The 18,798-nt window shown below is 38.6% G+C and overlaps 1 protein-coding gene across 1 annotated transcript; it reads right to left on the bottom strand.

Moving 5' to 3' along the window:
- Window positions 1-520: 520 nt before the first annotated feature.
- Window positions 521-18,018, bottom strand: kpna3 (karyopherin alpha 3 (importin alpha 4)). Its single transcript, XM_087803549.1, has 17 exons — window positions 17,886-18,018; window positions 13,104-13,148; window positions 9,594-9,683; window positions 9,143-9,172; window positions 9,018-9,070; window positions 8,857-8,952; window positions 7,257-7,342; window positions 5,974-6,060; window positions 5,678-5,847; window positions 5,480-5,524; window positions 5,273-5,404; window positions 5,057-5,185; window positions 4,856-4,960; window positions 4,596-4,667; window positions 2,951-3,113; window positions 2,779-2,873; window positions 521-2,705 (listed from the first exon to the last, which is right to left on the bottom strand). Exons 1-17 carry the CDS (start codon window positions 17,952-17,954, stop codon window positions 2,607-2,609), a joined length of 1,566 nt encoding a protein of 521 aa, XP_087659675.1. The 5' UTR covers window positions 17,955-18,018; the 3' UTR covers window positions 521-2,606.
- Between the last annotated feature and the right edge of the window lie 780 nt (window positions 18,019-18,798).

Below are 18,798 nucleotides of genomic sequence, written 5' to 3'. Positions count from 1 at the left end.
GACTCAATATGCTACAAGGGGAAAGAAAAGCGACTTTATAAGATATGGCCATTGTTTTTTGGGGAAAAGTGGCAACAATATAAATTTTATATGTTATTTATTTCATTACTGTGGACACGTTTGGGTTTCTTTTTGTCTCTTTGATTATCATGTCCCTGTATACGTTTTTTCATCTCACAGAATTAGATTTAGTAAATGGAAAAATTTGCTTTTATTTGATGGAGACATGTTTGGATGTTTATGCGATACTTAAAAAAATAAAACCAAAAAAAACATGTGTTATATGATTCTCAACACTGAAACATTATCATTTTAAATACATTTTTCAAAGCTCCTAAAATAGACAAAGGGCCTCGGTTTCAGACAACAACTCGTTTAAATGTATTAAATAAGCTTTTAAAAGGAGCAGCATAGTGTTTTGAAAGAGTCTGAGCTTGTTTTGTTGCCATCTTTTCCGTGATGGATGACGTATAAGGATGAGTTCATGAAGTTTGAATCAAACACTGGAAAGCACAGATCATCCAACGGCTAAACAGCAAGTTTATTTTGGTTAGGATCAGAAGTACAGACCATGTCCTGAGGGTGAAAGGAAAAGAAATGAAACGTCCCCAGATTGAAGTATGGCGATGAAGTTTTGGGGTTGAAAAAAACCGAGTAAGAAATGCTGTTACAATGTTCAGGGGACGAGTCTGGAGGGGAGCGGCTTCTCTGTACAGCAGAGTTGATTTGGCCAACCTCGTGGCAAACGAACAAACAGGAAGACCTCTCGTCACCACAGACCCTCCAAGTTCAGTGCTCTCCAGTAGCTCCACAATCTCTTCTATCCAACAAAAGTCAGTTGAAATGAAAAACCAAAAAGGCACAATGATTTTCAACTCGTTTTAATATGCACAGGAGTTGAAAGCATCAATGAGCCACCTTAAAGAGAAAAGTCAATCTAAAATTTATAAAAAGATATAAACAATCAGAGGCCAAAACGCTGTCTGTTGCTTTTTACTCTGTCATTTCAGTTAAAACAACCTTTTTTTTTTTTAATTAGCAAGTAAAAATCTTGCAACAAACATAAGCTTGTATCCACGTCGGCTACAAGACAACAAAATTGTAAATCTTTAAAGTGGCTCGGTCTAGTCTGCTCGCCCGTGACTATACACCCTCTCTTTTGTTCAGTAATAAACAAGCCCACCCCATATTTAAAAAAGAAAACAGGGTACACCCCTTTTTCTGCCCCCCCCTCAGTAGTTAGCAGCCAACTAGAGGATCAAGTCCTCCCGACAAGGGTTGGGGGTTTACAGTCCATCACCAGCACGGAAAATAAAAACGCCTGTTCCAATTTCTCAGGATGTCATCACAATATATATGCAAGTCAAAAAAATATTGCTTCAACTAAGAAGCGGAAAAAAAAAAAAGAGCGTCCGTCTGCCCCCCCCCGCGTCATCCTTGACAGCATGTCAGCTGCAGCAGCTTTGTACAGGCGAGGAGATATTACACATCACAATTCTTTGTACAGTTAAACTGAGTGATGACGCGTGACCACCTCATGTCAAGTAGTTAAGCAGTGTAAAGACCCTCGCGGCTCTCAAAGTCTTCTATCGAGTAAAGGTCCGGGTCTGAAGGCAGATTTTGAATTTGCCTGTCAGACGCGCGTGTGCATAAGACTGAAGAGGAAAAAAGAACTGTAAAATAGGATTTTCTAAAAGAGGAGCAACTTCAAAGTTTGCAACAGCGGCTTCATTTCCAATGAGAGGTCTTAAATGGAGGCGGGGGGTTTAAAGTCACGATCGGGTCGTCAATTAAAAAAATGTTTTCTCGTTTTGCTGAATCATGTCGGTTGCACATTTGAAAAAATAATCTTCACATTTGTGTTTTCTTTTTTAAACAAACATTCAATAATTCGAAAGAGGTCACGTTTAAAAAAAAGAAGAAAAAAAAAACGTGACGTCATTCAGTCACAAGTCCCGTCAGTCAAGTTCACTGCCGAGTCCTCTTCTTGCTTTGAAGCCCTTTTGCCGTTTGTCCGCTCAGCGAGGCCCCGGGTCTGTGGTTCATCATGGCTTTGCTCTTGGATTAACTCTTACGATGGGGTGGGGGGGAAAGGTCATCAGGGTGCAACTCTAAGTGACTAGGTGTGTTTTTGTGCGTGCGATAAACACCGGAGAACAATCTAAAGGGAGGAAAAAGCACGAAAAGAAACCACGAAAAAAAACCAAACAGCAGTATTTCTTCCCCATTGGTGATATGATGGCTTCAAACTGAAGTATGCACACAGAGTCTAAGATTCAGAGTGTGTTTGTGTGGGTGCTTTTGTGTTGTGTTTTTAATCCTTGTGAAGATTTGGCAACTGAATCTCGCCGCAAAAGGCCGTTTTATAACTCCTCGTGGTTGGTTCTGGATGAGAGGAGGGAAATTCTGTCTTGACGGTGAGTCCGATTGAACGATAGAAGAACCCCCCACAGTGCAGGGGTGGGGGTGCGTGGATCCCTCAGTGTGGAGTTGATGCAAATCCTTCTGTACCAGGTTGCCAGGTGGGAGAGATGGATGAATGTCTGTGGTGTTTACAGAGCCCCCGGCGAGGCCGGATCAACCCCAAAGTTTCGCTCCGGTTCTCCTCAGAAGTTGAACTCCTTGGTTTGCATGTTGGACGCCGGGTCGAAGCTGAAGGTCCCCCCTTGAGTGGTTTCAGGAATCAAAGTGGGGTCTTCATCGATCTGCAAAAAAACAGAGTTTAAAGCCTTATGCGAGACGCCGGAAAATAAAGAAACGTAAATAAATGAAACTTACATCGTCTCCTGAAAAGTACTGATCAATAATCTCGAAGGCTAGTTTGTAGATATCCTCGTTCTCATGCTGTTGTAAATTTTCTATCTTCTCCAAACCTGGAACAATCATCGCAGAGACGCGTCAAAGCACTGGAGGACACACACACACACACATATAATAATCCAACACAAACCTCCACACTCCTCTATGATCTCAGCAATGGTGCTGGCTTCATCACCAGCCATGATAAGAATATTCTTTAGCCCGTCCAGAACCACCTGCACCACCTGGGAGTCCTTCACCGACAGCAGGTTACAGAACGGAGGGATGACGTTCTGGTCCACCAGGAATTCGACCTGCACACACCATCCAAACATGAAGGAAAAATGTTGTACAACATGACAACAGGAAACCAGACAAATGATCAAACCAGCTCAAGCAGGTTCCTGAGGATATAAAGACTAAACTTTACAGCCGTTATTCCTGCACATCTTTGATAACAATTTGATTTATCGTTTGCAGATTTTTGTGTGCTTTAACTGTGAATTTGGGACACTTTTTTTTTAAAACAATTCTTTATAATTTAGATCCATCTAATCCAATCTTATCGTAGCTATATGACGCATGTGAGAAGATAGAAAACTCAAACATCCTCTGAAGGCAGAGAATCTAAGATTAGAGACAAGACTGCTGTAGAACCAAACAAACACAAACCAGATTCACCTGTTCACCAGTCAGGTTCTACAGGCTTCAGAGTATAATAACAAACTATAAATTAAAATACAGTGGTCCCTTGTTATCGGTCCGGAAGCATGTGCGCAGAACCATCAGTAGATTCTGATCCACAGACCTAACCTAAGGTGTAAGGCTGGATCAGATCACTGATGGAAGGTCTGACCATGAATAGATCTGAAAGTAAGAACCAGAATTTTAAATGTGAGTTCTTCTACTAGAACAGGTCAGAATTCTCGCTGCAGAGTTTTGTATTAACTGCAGGCGAGACAGATCCTTCTTGTTTAGACACGAAAATAAACTGTTACAATAGTCTAAACAAGAAGACACAAACGTATGGATTATAAGCTCCAGATCGTGTTGTGACATAATTTTCCTAAATTTAGAGATTTTTCTCAGTTGAAGGAAACAGTTTCTGGTCAGTTGTACTTGAGACACGTCTTAGTTAAACACAACACCCAGGTTTCTCAGGCTCAGTTTAACAGACTGGCTTAAGTCACCCAAGTACTGACTCTACCCTGGAACTTTATCATCAGGCAACAATAACCAGAGTTTCTGTTTTGTCCACATTTAGCTGCAAAGTGTTTTCACTCAGTCACTGTTTGATTTCTAGCAAACAGTTTAATAAGGTGGATGTGGTAATGCGTGCCCGCCCATTTAATTTTGTGGTTGTATTAGAGGTTTTATTCTATCAACAGATTAACTCTGAGCAAACAAAGACAAGGATATATTTTAAACATGCAGTACGAAATCAAAACAAAAATCAATGAAACAGGGAGAACGTGGAAGATGAATTGTGATACGACGAGGAACAACTGTACACATAATAATCCATGAATGCTTTATATTTAATTTGTGAAAAAGTTAAATTTCCTTTTAAATGATCTTAATTTGATTTGTTTTAAGAATTGTCTAACAACAATCCAGAGAAACATCGGCCCAAAAGGTTGATGATCCTGACAAGTTTGTTAAAACGAAGCAACATAGTCATTTATATTTAATGATGCTGTATGTGATGAGGACACAGAGTGAGGCAGCAGTAGACTGTCATTGAACCCATCTTGATGGTAAATGGGTCAATTTGTTCCAGCAGAGCCAAGTCTCACCTGGTCTTTCCTTCCACTGATGGTAAGATTGCTGATGGCCCACGCCGCCTCCTTCTGAGTGCCAAAGTCCCCCTGCAGAGACACCAGCTGCCGCTTAGAAGTCGTATCAAATCCGCAGAGAAGAAGAGACACAGACAAGCTGCTATATCCTCCATGTTTCAATGTGAAGTAGACTTTGAAACGCAAATGACAAACATTCCTAATCCAGTTACAGACGTTACCGTGAACACATCAGGACATGAAAACTGTTGTGCACAAACCTTGGCCAGTTGCTGAATAATCATGGGAATCAATCCGGCATCGATCACCGCTTGAACCTGCTGCTGGTTTCCAGCTGTGATATTGGACAAGAACCAGACTGCTTCCTGCACATAGAAAAAAAGGAAGTTAAATCATCTTTTTTCTGTCACCCGTGAGGATATTTAACATGATCAAACATATCATAGAAGTTAAGAGTTTACCTTATTAATCTTTTCTTTCGGATGTGTGAGCAAGTTGGGGAAGTGTAAAAGGACGTCACAGTTGAGGACGACCTGCGTCTGCTCGTCTGTGCCCGTCACAATGTTTCCCACTGCCCTTAAAGCTGCCGTCTGAAACCAAACACAAAAAATAAATCATTGTTTTGTGTTTTGTTTTTTCTGATGTCGGAATCCATAAAAAGACTTCGTTGAACTCACCTGAACTTTCACCTCTTGGTGGCTGAGGAGAGGCACAAGAAAAGGAACCACACCTGAATCGATGACCATTTGGATCTGCTCGTTGCCACCGTCCGTCAGGTAGGACAGAGCCCAGACCGTGTCAACCAGGATCTAACGCAGAAACGCAGTCGTATAAGATCGTATGAATATGACTCTGTTCAGGCTTTAACAACGCTTGACACTTACATTTATGTCAGTGTGATATATAAGGACACAGAGGGCAGGCAAGATCTGAGAGAGAAAGAGAGATGAGTAGGTGATAGACCATGTTTACATTTGTATAAATATGAAATGGGAATTAAATACATTTTATGTAATTTACTATAGAAAACCGTGTATGCAAATTCCCATTGTGTCTCCGTTTTTGTCTGTGTGAGGAAATACCTCTTGCACCGTCTCCATTGGAGGAGGCGGATCCTTATTGCGGCAAAGATTGACAATCACCCAGGTGACGTTACGCAAAAAGGTGATAGGGATTGACGGGTTGATAAAAGACAGCAAAGGTTTGACCACACCCAGGGAGATGACATAATCCCTGCACTGTGGACCGTCACCTGTAACACAAACTCGGATGTAAACGACAGGATTTACAAACACAAGAGAGAAACACTGTAACTTCACGTTTCATAATTTTTACAAGAAGGAAGTAAAATTAATCTGATGAATGTTATGAGACGGACCTATAATGTTTCCTAAAGCCCAAACAGCCTGTTCACAAACGTTCTGATGGGTCGAGCGTAGAAGGTCGAGGAACAGCGGCACGGCATCTGCAAGCAACAAAAACAAACAATCATTGAAGAGTCACGTGAGGTCCTTGTCTGATGACATGGAAGAGAGGAAGAACCTTCTACCAGAAAACTATTAACAATGCCTACAATTGTTTATTAAGAAGAAGGGACACATTTATGCCGTTCACACATTTTAAGTGGTCTTGGATAATCCTGATTAACATGTTTTGAAAGTAGGTCAAGTCATAATACACAAACAAAAGCAACACAGAGGGTGAATTTAACTTTTTTTTTTTTTTTAATATTCAGAACCTTAAATTCATGGATATTTTTTAATAAAAAACCGTCTACACAGGCATACATCACACTCTAATATATCAGAAACAATTTAAAAAAAATACCATTCACATAAAGTGGAAAAAATAAATTCTTTAAAAAGACAGTATTTGTATAACCAATACCACAGATATTCCTTTATTCCACGTGGTTGAGTGATACATATTTCTGTTACCCTTTCTAGTTAATTAAACTAAATGAACAATAAGTAACCCATCTTTAGGTTGTTCTTCAGTAGAACAAAACATCGGTATATAAATAATACAGATTTTTCATGTGGTAAATGTAAGGAATCTGGACATTGAGAAGGAAACATTATGTTTTTATTGGCTTCAAATCTGTTCTTAAAAAGGACACCCTTGTCTTGAGGTGGTGCCATGACCCAATTCTCCACCACCTCCTCTCAACATGGTTTATTCCCACTATAATACCCATTTCATCTCAATATTTTTTGAAGCCTTCCCCTCTCCGGACACCTCGTTTGAGCTCGACATGAAACAAGCTCGATCCATCCCCTCACTTTTGATTCAGCTGCGGCGAACAGACCTCAGATCAGTTGGACTGGATCCTGTTAGCAAAACTCACAAACACTACTTGGGTGAGCAGCAGACTATTGATGCATCTGAAGCTGGGATGGAAAGTGGAGAGAGTGAAACTAGGTGACTATCAACGACAGAGCTTTTCCCTCACCCTGCTTACTATCTGCTAAATGGGTCACCCCTTTTTCTCTTTTTAAATATCACCATTAAACACGCCAAACAGACCCAATTGTTAAGCTTTGAGATTCCGGTCAAAAAAAAGAAAATAGATTAGAAGAGAAAAAAGGTGAAAAAACAATGAAGCTCATTGAGAGGTGAAAACAAATATGCAGGAATGGGCTCAGTTCAAGTCACACTTACTAGATTTAACAACCGCCTGAGTCTGTGCTGACGTTCCAGAGGCGATGTTGGTCAGAGCCCAGGCCGCCTCGAACTGAAGAGATGGGCTGCACGACAAAGTTAGAAACAAGTGAAGATCAGATGGAGCAGGGATCGTGAAAAATATTCACATCATCAAAAGTTGAAGCTTGATTTAATGGAAGGCCAAATATGAAGATGTGAAAACGAGCAGAGGCCAAATGTGTAAAGTGACATCATTAAAAATCGTTTATTTAAAAAAACACCAGTATCTTCATCCAGTTCATCAAACGTGAGAACTTCTTCATGGGCAGACAAGGCCAAGTGACAATTAAGAAGTTTTGTTTTAAAAATCTTAAAATGTTTTATTTGATATTCTCTTGTTGGGCCACACGGAATAAGCTTAACTTTGGACATGTCTGTTCTTGATAAAACTCACCAACCTTCAAAAGAAAATGATTAAAACATGATCAGTTTTCTTTAGTTTAAAATGTTCTTGTGTTTTGATAAGACGTGTCATTAGGTTGAAACTATGGCCACAAACAATATGGTGAAATATTGCCATATAATAGATGAATATCAATACATACATTTTTTGATTTTATGATACATTTTATTTCAAAGGAACCAAAAGTCCTTTAAAAAAATGTTTTTTTTCTCCATAAGTGACAATCAACAAATGCCCAATAGTTATATGATATATTGGTTAGTTATATGGAGGCATTAAAATGTAAAGTTGAAGAACGAAATTTCTAAAAGGTATTAAGATAAGATAATGGACATTTCTTTTTATAGATAACAACGGGTACAGTATTAAAAAGTTATTACATAAATGTATGACCGAAAAAAATCACTTTAAAAAACTCCTTATTTTAGGTGGATCAAAGAAAAGTTCTTTATAAGTCAAAACTCATGTCAGATAGAAAACTTGGTTGGAAACTCTTGATAAGAATTTTTAAAACTAAAAAGGGAAGCCTCACCATTGTCAAAGTAAATAGTCATAAAATCAATGAAATATCAAAGCCCATAATATAGAAGACAATTGGTCCAATATTGAAAGTCATGTTTTTGGACATGTATTAAAATACAGTCATAAAGATGTTGGACAGTAAATCTATATTTATACATATATATATATATATATATATATATATATATATATATATATATATACACCAAACTGAAGATTGTGCCTCTTTACAAGCTGAAATAAATCATTTAAAAAAATTATGGATTAAATAATGTGCCAAGAAAATTAAGAGATCAGTGTATTGATCACAATTTGTGTTGTTTATAGTAATTTTATTAATTAAAAACTGATTTAATCTTGTTGACCATTTGTTACACTGCAACGAAATTCTTTACTAAATGCTTACAACCAAACTATTTTGTCTCCCTTGCTCAAGTGAACACAAGGTCCTGGGAATTTGGAACTCTGAGGCAGAGGAATGTCGTTATATTTGGATTGGCCGGGACAGTCAACATGCCGACCGCCCTCTCCATGTTCACACACACACCACTGACATGAATACATCATGACACACAAGGACTGAGCCTCATGGCACAACATTTCTAACTGATCGGTGGAAAGGCGTTGACTTACTTGTCGTCTCTTTCTAGGCATTTAACTAAAATAGGCAGGATCCCAGACTTTATCAAGTCATCGATGGGTGGGTTTCGGTCACTGGAGAGCAGTTTTCTGAAGAAAGGAAGACGTTGACGTCAAAACAAGTGATATTTTGGTTACTCTGGCTGGTTACTCACCTGGCTGCCTGCACAGCACTGAGCTGGATAACTGCATTATCACTGGTTGCGTTCTATGAAGAGAAAACCCTTTTAGCACTTTTCTAAAAACCTGATTAAGCTTCATTAAATATATATATATTTACCTGTAATATGGCATCAAGGGTAACATTTTGCTGCAAATCAAAGAAAAAGATTAGATAAATGTACGGTTGCTTACAGTGTTTGTAAAGATTGGGTGTGGAAGACAAAAAGTAAATCAGTTTACATTTTAAACATTTTTAAATGAGTCACAAACCCATAGTTTAATCTCCTACAGCCCTGATGTCTAAGTTTATGGAACATAATAATTAAAAAACACAATAACAACAACCACAAAACAAAATAGAAACCAAATTTCAACAATTATTTTCAGTAATTTGCATGTTAGGGGAGAAGATTTAAAAGATTTAAAAGCTTTAAAAGACGGCGAGAAAACGTTCTCAACTTCTAACAAAGTGTACATTGCCAGCATGATTTTCTATACCAACAGTCTCGAGCTGTGGGCATATCATTAAACACAGACACACACACACACTCTCCCTGACACACACTTACTCCTTTGAAGTCTAAGTCGACATCAGAGTCCTCCAGACTCTCCTCCTGTGGGACGTTTCTCTTCTTCAGTAGATGTTCGTCTCGTTTGTTCTGAGAGCAAAGAGGAGGAAAAGTTAATGCATTCATGAATTCTTCATGGCCAGGCTTATAGGCTTCTATTAATAGTTGGGAGACGGAACTATATCTTTATGAACAACCGGGATGGGAGTGAGTGGGTCGGTACACTTGACAGAGGAGAAAATATTCTGGAATTAAGTGGATTGATGCTCACATCAGTTACTTTTAATGCTTTCTCTGGATATGTGCATCACAAATAAACAACAAATCTACATCATCTTAGATACATTACAGAAGAAATTATTAATGTTGCAATACATACATTTTTCACAATTGGGTTTAGATCGTATACAAACTAACCTCATTTAAAATGGAGAAAACCTTTTTTTCCATATACCTTCTATTTTAATAAACATTTCATGAGACAGAAGCACAGAAATACCCCCAGTTGTACAAAGGATACAAGTATAAACATTACCATTATGAAATTAAACTCCTATCAATAACAGATGTTGAGAACAGATGTATAGTGACTAGATATGAACGACAAGTTAGACATGCTTGTTATAAATGTACAACGTTGGCGTCATATTAAAAAAATGTTTTAGTTGCTCCAACAATGAGTCAACAATGTAACTGGGAATTGATGCAGCTTTCACAGCTCGAAGCATTTGACACCCTTTACACTTCCAGTTTGTGTCAAAACTCAAATTTGTCTCACTGTAATGTGACTGTTTTGCATTTGAGGAGATGATGCATTATAATCCTGGACAATGACGATTTAAATCAGATTAATTTAAATCATTTAGGTTTTAATGAGGCTGCCTCCATTATAGTTGTAATGTTATTTGATGCTCATGCTATTAAATGTTTTTTTTAAAGAAGATGTTTCAAACTCAATCACACTAGAGGCCAGAATATGTTTACAGTCCAAGCCATGGATCAAGCAGAGTATGTACGTATATATGTTTACACAACAAGGACAGAATGTTTCAATCCATCTTAATTATCTCCGTGTTTGTCCTCAGACACCAAACTAAATCCAGTTTCATTCGCATTGTTTACATTCCCTATCTGCGCATCTTATCTTAAACTGATATCTTAATACATCACCATGTCAACATGAACATTAATCTACTAACAACAACATACAATTATTTAGTTTGGCCCTGATAGTAAACAAATTCAATACCAGATATCTGATTGAAATGATAACCCGAATCTCAAGGCAAGGGTCAGACTTGTGGTTTTTTAAAAGAAATTAGATTAATTTCAGTTCCCAAATAAACCTGTAAAACAAATAAAAAGCCTCAGTTATATTAGTATCATCATTGAAACCCATCCACATCTCTATAGGAGGACAGAAAGCTCATCATTTTTCAGCAGGATGCGAGTGAGGAGGAGATTCCCGTGCCCTACATTCCAGAGCATCATGCTGCTGTGCGTCACTGATGACTAATCAGCCAGTGCAGCATTTTCTTCCTGCCCTCATTCTACTTGCATGGAATGTGCTAGACTTGAGACCCCACATCCCTCCACAGAACGAGGGACTTAGGCTTTGACGATACAGACGGAGCTCCCCAGACGGCCGTGTTTGCCAGTCATCAGACTCACTTAAAGACGATTTATCAAGTGTATTTGTGGTGCATCGAGTCAGCCCGAGGATTCATTTACCTCTTCATTTACAGAATCTAATCTCCTGGTGCACTCACTTTGCTTTAGAAATACATCTAATTATAGTTTTAGAGAAGGATGGAGGGAGCTCCCCATCGATCTCTGTACAGCAGAGACTCTTCTAACCCGTCAAAGAAGGTCATCGTGCACTCACTTGACATTTACAACTGAAGGTGGTTCATTGTCTGATCGGCATGATGGTTAGTGCACTTTTGTAAGACGATTAAGAACGCTTAAAATAATAACAATTATGACAGTAAAGAACAGTTGTGATGCAAAGTCTGATTCCTAGAAACTTGAATTTAAAACATACATAAAATGTTAATGAACTACCAGGTCATTAAAGGGGTTTATTCAGGACCACAGTCAGCTGGAAATAATTAAAAAGGTCCTAAATCCAACATTCTGTGGATAAGAAAACGAACCTTGTCCGACCCAGAGTGTGTTCATAATTCATACTCCCGGTTTCAGCCCAAAAAATGTTCTCTCGGTGAACAGTTGATGCAAAAGGTCAAAGGACAGCGTCTAGACGGGTTTAAGATTATAGAGGAGGAGTTTGAGTAACTCCCGACAGAAGCTAAAATTCTGGCCATTTCAACTTCAGTTGTCAGAATGTAAACAAAAAAATTTGGAACGTTTGGTAGCAAAGCAACTAGTTTTAATCCAACAATTTGTTGAGTATCTTTGCTACCCATTCTAAAGGTTCAACATCTCAATTTGAGACGGGAACTTGATTTCAAATACAATGTTGGTGAGGTTTTGAAGCAAGAGGACGTGCAGCCAAAGACATCTGAGCAACGGTGTAACACTATCGTGTGTGATATAATAACATGAAGCGCCTCGATGAAACCACTTTCCAAGAATTAAGGCACTTCTAAGGGCAATAGAAACTGGACGTGACATAAAATGGGATGGAATTACAGGTAGTATTGCTGGATACCTGAAATTATGTAGAGTTTGATATAACTTATTACATGAGGGAACATCTTAACTTCTAACATTAAAACTAGCAGTGTTTCTTATTTGATGCAAAACTGGGGAAGCTTTCACAACACCAACTGTCACCATCTTTCAAAATAGTGAGGTCATGGGTGATAGAAGGGAAGTGCACCTTGGCAAAACCATTGAGCTATAACCCATGTTCGGCCACACATATCACTGTAACTGACATTCCTTACAAAATACAGAGCTTAAACTACAAAATCTGGCCAATGACATGTCATTAACAATATTAATAACAAATAGTACGGATTTTTTTGTGGTTGCATGAATGATTAAATAATGATCCACTTGTTTCTCTACTCTTTAACTTATAAAAACAGGCGTTAACTAGGACAGAGTAATTACCCTCAACAAGTCTGTAACTAGAATAACTCAAAAAGGCATCAAGCCATTTCAATTAAAAGTTTGATAAAGGGCCAAGGAACTGATAACAGGTAGAGGTTTGTGTTAGACTTACCATCTAAATCGACAAATCTAAAGTATTAGTCTTTCTCGGTCCTGCTTTGTGTGTTGAATGAGCTACTCCCAAATGTAATTTTCATGGAGGTCATTGCTAACAACAATATTTCAAACGCTAGAAAGGTATCCAATTATAGATATGGAATAAATGAAGGGCAATAAAGTTGGAGGAGCGAATTAAATGAAATAAAACATGGATATAAAATAAAAAATAAAGTGGACAAATGAAGGTCATGCAACATTTCAATAAAGCAAAAAGGAGCGTAACAAAATGTAAGAGATCACCATAAGACACCAATGCAGTGGAGTTTATCTTACCTTTCGTAACTCAATTGTGACTTCATTTCGATGTCTTCTCATAGTCTGTAAAAAACAGAGAAGTATGATTAACAAACCGATCATGCAGACACTTATTGACAACATTACAGAAACAGTCTTATGATGGTTTCTAGTCCACCAGGCAAAGGCAGACGTTATTAGAGCTAAACAATTAATTGCATGAGTCATATAAACTAATCTGCCAAAATGATTATCAATAACAATTTTGGAAAATAATTAAATTCCAATTATTTTCCTCAATATTTGTGATTAACGTGCGATTCTTTTTTCATTGTGATTTTTATGCATTAAACCTCTAATACCATAAGTAATTCATATTGCAATAAAATGTACTCTTTTTGCGAGAGCAACTGTAAAAAAAAAAAAATGTGGAAGCTGGAAGAAAGAGACTCCCATGTCTGACGCAGTGTTTTCACTTTTGTTTACTTTGCACTAAAGTGTGTGCGATTTATTAGTGACTGATAAATGTAAATGTTTACGCCACAACTTTTTGAAGCATTTGAGGCGAATCTTCACAAGGCTGCAAGTTTTATATTACGTTTGTTTACAGCTTAAATTGAAATCACCAAATAACAATATTTAAAATGTGTCATTTTATTTCAGTATATGCTTAATTTGCCTTTATCTTAACCAATTTCCTGAAGAAGATCTACAGTGGGATTAATGAAGTTTATCCATCCATCTATCTTATCAATCACAATACATTTAATTGCAATATGAAGTTCTTATTGTATTAGAGAAAATGCATGGAAACGAGGACATTGAAAATATAATTGCATAATTAATTACAAATATTGAGGTAAATAATTAGATTATTTTCCATAATCGTTCAGCTCTAGAATTAATAATGATATTGGTAGATTCAGAAGCATAGTTCACCAGCAGCTTTATCAAAGAAATAACAAAGTATTATTGCCATTTCAATTCCTTGTGCAACCAAATCACCACTTGGATGACTTCCATATTGAGTTAAAGCAAAACAAAACACTTAAAGGCGATTCCTTTTTATGTGCACCATTAAAAATTCAAGTCAAGACAGGAAAGCCCACAACATGTTCTTTTTCCAAGTTACCGCTGTGTTTATTACACCAAGAGGAGGATATACAGCCGTCATATATGTGAGGCATCTCATGGGCCTCAAGCTCTTCTTGGGCAGTTTGGAGATGGCCTATGATCTTGTGACAGTTTAGAGAGGTTCAAGTTGCTTTCCTAAATAGCCTCTTAGGCAATCTGGTGGGAGTCGGACTTCAGGAGGCTGCAGAAGGGGTCTCCCCAAAGTAAAAAGACTGTGTGTGTCTCAGTAGGCATCAACATTCATTTGAATTACCAGTCAACCAGAATTGCTCTATATTTTGGCATTCATAAAATGATACACACTCCTGTTATCAACTGGGCAGGATGATTCAAAGTTCAAGTTGTGCAATCGACCACAGGTCAGCTACAGACCGTTATATTGACACAGGTGTGTGTGAAGTGTTAAGAGTGTAAGCTTCTGCAAACTCAATCTAGCAGCAATTTAACTGCAGTTGCAAAGCACTTCCAATAAGCAGTGATTTCGCAGTTCACATGCCAAATAACTGCACGCACAAAAAAACACCAAGTGACAAAAACAGGGGGCAACATTTGCAGGTTAAAATGGGAAGGATCAATGACTATCTCAACACCAACTCTTTATATCTGATGTTTTTAATTAAAATATATCTTTTTATCATTATTGCGAAAAAGGAAGACTTGATGGAGACCGACACTTCCTGTTAAGATAACTTGTTCACATGCCTTGTATTGTCTTCATGCTACTCTGCTGCATCCATGGCAACCTTGGTATGTGGCATCTGTTAAAAAAGTCAATGCATTTTGACCCAGTAACACCTACACTTCGAGGTAGCAGAAAACATGTTACACAGGTGTGATTTGTGGCCAAGATTTTAAACTAATACTTTACCAGAACAGCTCTTAGTTTCCTTTGGTAGACCTGCTGACCATACTGAGACTCCCCTGGGTTTGCATACAAGGGTTGTTCAGTAAGCAACGTTTTCTGACCAAAATGTTGAGAGAAAGATGACCCTAAACCCATGTGACATGAAAACGGCCGTTTTAATGATATGGCAGTTTCCATCCATTGGCTTCTTTGCAATCTAATGATACACTCAACATGACAAAAGCAGAGCGGCAGTTGTGCATGATCAAAGCGATTCAAAGGGAACAGCTCCCAATCTGCTGGTAAAACGCATTTGAACAGAAGCTGTGAAGATCACTCTGGATTATCAAGGACGCCTGAAATAGCAGTGAGAATTCACTTGGCAAACCGTTTCCGTCATAGTAGCCACGTGCAGGTCACTGGTAGTGTCCAAACAACAACTTAAAGTGGGGCATCGGTGTCCAGTCAATGTGACTTGCACAGTCTTTTCGTGGCGATTTCTTAAATGACCCGTTAGTGTCACAATGTTCTCAGGTTATGTTCACATGTCTTGATGCAGACAAGCTCTTGCCGTCTAGACCAGCCGTTTTCAGTATGATGGAAAGAATACAATAAACAGGTAGCTAGATTATAGTGTCATTTTATTCTAGTAACTATAGGAATCAACTGCAAAAGATTGGTTTAGTTTAAATACCCGTTAAAAAACACAAAGAAAACCGGAAGAGTAAAAAGGGTATTAAATGTACTGTTGTGATGTCAGAAGTCTCAACAAAATGTAATTATCGTGCATTTTGAACGCTGTATAATGAGAATAAGGAGTCTTAAATCTGTTCAAATTATGACTAAAGGGGTACATTTCTGGGTCATCTTGGTTTTGCGAAAGAGTAAACTCTGTTTCTGTTACTTTAAATTGAGCCTCTTATCCACTGCTGCAGCTTCATTCGGGAAGTATTCCCTCATCTTTCAATAAACTTGGTCCTCGTCCATTTGCTAGTGACTAGAAAACCTCTAAAGGAAGGAGACAATGACAACATGCCTCCTAACATCATCTCCAGCAGCTCGTTCTTCTGACCCCGTTTTAACACTTTGCAAAAGTTTGTTAAAAGAAAAATGTTTCTCACACACTCACTTCTACCACTCCTCTTAAATTTTTTATTTTCGACCCTGGCAAAAATCAAGTATTTATCATTTATGAGAAAGGAAAAAAGGACGAGTATCCAAGTGTCCTAGACATGACATTTCACGCCAAGTCACAGTCTGTGCTTTTAAGAGGACCTTAACAAAGGTGAAGGGATTGTTTGAGAGTAGCTCAGGAAATCAATGTAAGAATTAAAAATCATATCTATTGACTGTTATTTTATACGACAGTTATCTAGGTAATAGAAATTTACGAGATTGGTTACAATCGCAACATGGACTAAAGACCAAAAGGTGTGAGCGACTGTTAAATCTTTGTCTTATGTGACCTTTTAAAGTATATATTTTAACTGTGTATTGTTTTTGATTGTTAAAGCGCTTTGTGACCCTGGTCTAGAAAGGCAGTTTACAAATAACCTTAACTTACTTACAAACTTATTAATAAACTTCCATTAGATGTTCAATAAAAGCCTTGTCATCGCTTATAAAACTACCAAAGGTACTGTAGAGAAAATACCTCCTTTTTTGACAGTACTACAGGTACATTTTGTTGAGACTTATACCTTAAGACAGTTCAGAAATCACACAAAAAAGAGGCAGAGTAAAAAGAGTAGACAGCTTTGACTTGACACGAGCCAAAATACCATCTTTTTCCCCCCCAAACAAAACACATTTCAGGCAGTACCACAATAAATTTTGTTGAGACTTCTGACATTAAAAAAACGTAAAAAAGAAACAAGGCAAAAGAGAAAAACCTGGTAATTCATAAAGAACATCTGAGTGCAACATCTGAGCTCCCTGTTTATTCTATTTTTCTAAACAAAACCCATTTCAGACAGTGATTATCAATAGAATAGAGATTATATCAATTATTTTTCTTTCTTCATGGCCCTGGGGTTGGGGCAAAGGTCCAAACAAGTAGCGGGAAAGCCAAGTAAAATAGTGTTTCATCACATTTATGTTTCAACTTTAGATATTATTTTGGATTAATGGCGCTTTTACCCCTTGTTATAATGGTCTATTTCACTTTTCGTAGGCACTTATTATTAGTGATGATGAGACTAAAGGAGAATCTAGATGCACAAGTTAAAATATATGTTTACAAAAGCATATTCCTTCTTTAGCATTGACCACTTTCTATACAAAAGTATAAAGCTGGAAACTCCTTTAATCGTCTAAAAAAACGGGGTAACATGTGCTTTCCTCACGACTGCGATGTCTTCACCTGGACTAGCTCACCTGGCGACCATCAATGCCAGCCAGCAAATGATGGGCGATGCTGGGATGGACCCACGAGAACACTTTTTAAAAACTAAACAACCAAGCTGGACGTCGTCGTGACAAGAGTTCAAGTCATTTCCCATCATAAACAAACAGCAAAATAGAGGATTATCCTCCAGCCAGGCCCTGCCCCACTGACGACCGGCGTCGTCTGACAGCTCGCTAGAATCCCTTAAAAATCCCAATAACAGGAAGAGATTCTCTCACGAAGCTTCTCCCTGTGACACCCTGAGGAGGCGCTTCTGTTCCCGGTGATGTACGTCAAAGCTGAGAGTTGAATTTAAACACAGTTCGAGTGAGACTGGAGAACTCACTGTGTTAGCTTAGCATTGCTAGCCACCGGGGCCGGGCGTCCTGGCGAGGCCCCGACAACAGCGACTCCACAACATCCCACTTTAGGCGCTGCGTTCTCCCCGCGGACTCACCTCGACATCGCGGCCCTTGTTTTTAAAGCTCTTGATGCGGTGGTTCTCCAAGCCGGCGTTGTCTGCCATGGCTGTAACGGGACTAGTAACGGGACTGTAAGGGATTCTCCTCCGCGAAGAGAGACGAGCCGCTGCTGCTGGAGGGGGGAGGAGGGGGAGGAGGGGGGAGGAGTCCAGATCCTGGGCTGTCCTGCTGATCCACAGCCGCCCCCCCACGCACGAGTTATAGCGTCATCGCTCTTGTTATGTGCCGTGGAATCATGACGTGAGACAAGGTCAGGGTGGGAAGATGAGGGAACTTTCTATTTTCCACTTTTTCCACATTAGAAATTGAGTCATCCCCACGCCAGAGTGTAATGTCTTCTTAGGTCTAGTACACTTGACCACAGAAATTGCCCAACGTCAATTCAATTCAATTGTATTTAAAGTGTCTTATCATAACAAAGTTATCTCAAGACACTGTACAGTTGAAGTAAGACTATAGTTGATTAAGAACTCTGCGCAATTTTAGTGTATCTGCCAATCAAATGAGGTCTGAATCGGCAGATCTGTTGTGTGGAGTCCCTCAAGGTTCTGTTCTGGGTCCTTTATTGTTTTTGCTGTACTTGATTCCCCTCGGTAAAATCATTCAGAGATTTCCTGATGTTTCTTATCTCATTTTTGCTGATGACATCCAGCTCTACTGCTCTTTTGATCAAACTGAGCCCCAGAGGCTGAACAGCTTAGTCAATTGTTTGCTAGAAATCAAACAAATGCTGAGTGAAAACACTCTACAGCTAAATGTGGACAAAACTGAAACTCTGGTTATTGCTCCTGATGATAAGGTTCCAGGGTTGAGTCAGTACTTGGTGTGACTTGGGTCAGTCTGTCAAACTGAGCCTGAGAAACCTGGGTGTTGTATTTGACAAAGACA

This window comes from Callionymus lyra, chromosome 12 (genome assembly GCF_982586985.1).
Source record: "Callionymus lyra chromosome 12, fCalLyr1.hap1.1, whole genome shotgun sequence".
NCBI classification, from domain to species: domain Eukaryota; kingdom Metazoa; phylum Chordata; class Actinopteri; order Syngnathiformes; family Callionymidae; genus Callionymus; species Callionymus lyra.
This window is presented reverse-complemented; position numbering and strand designations above follow the sequence as displayed.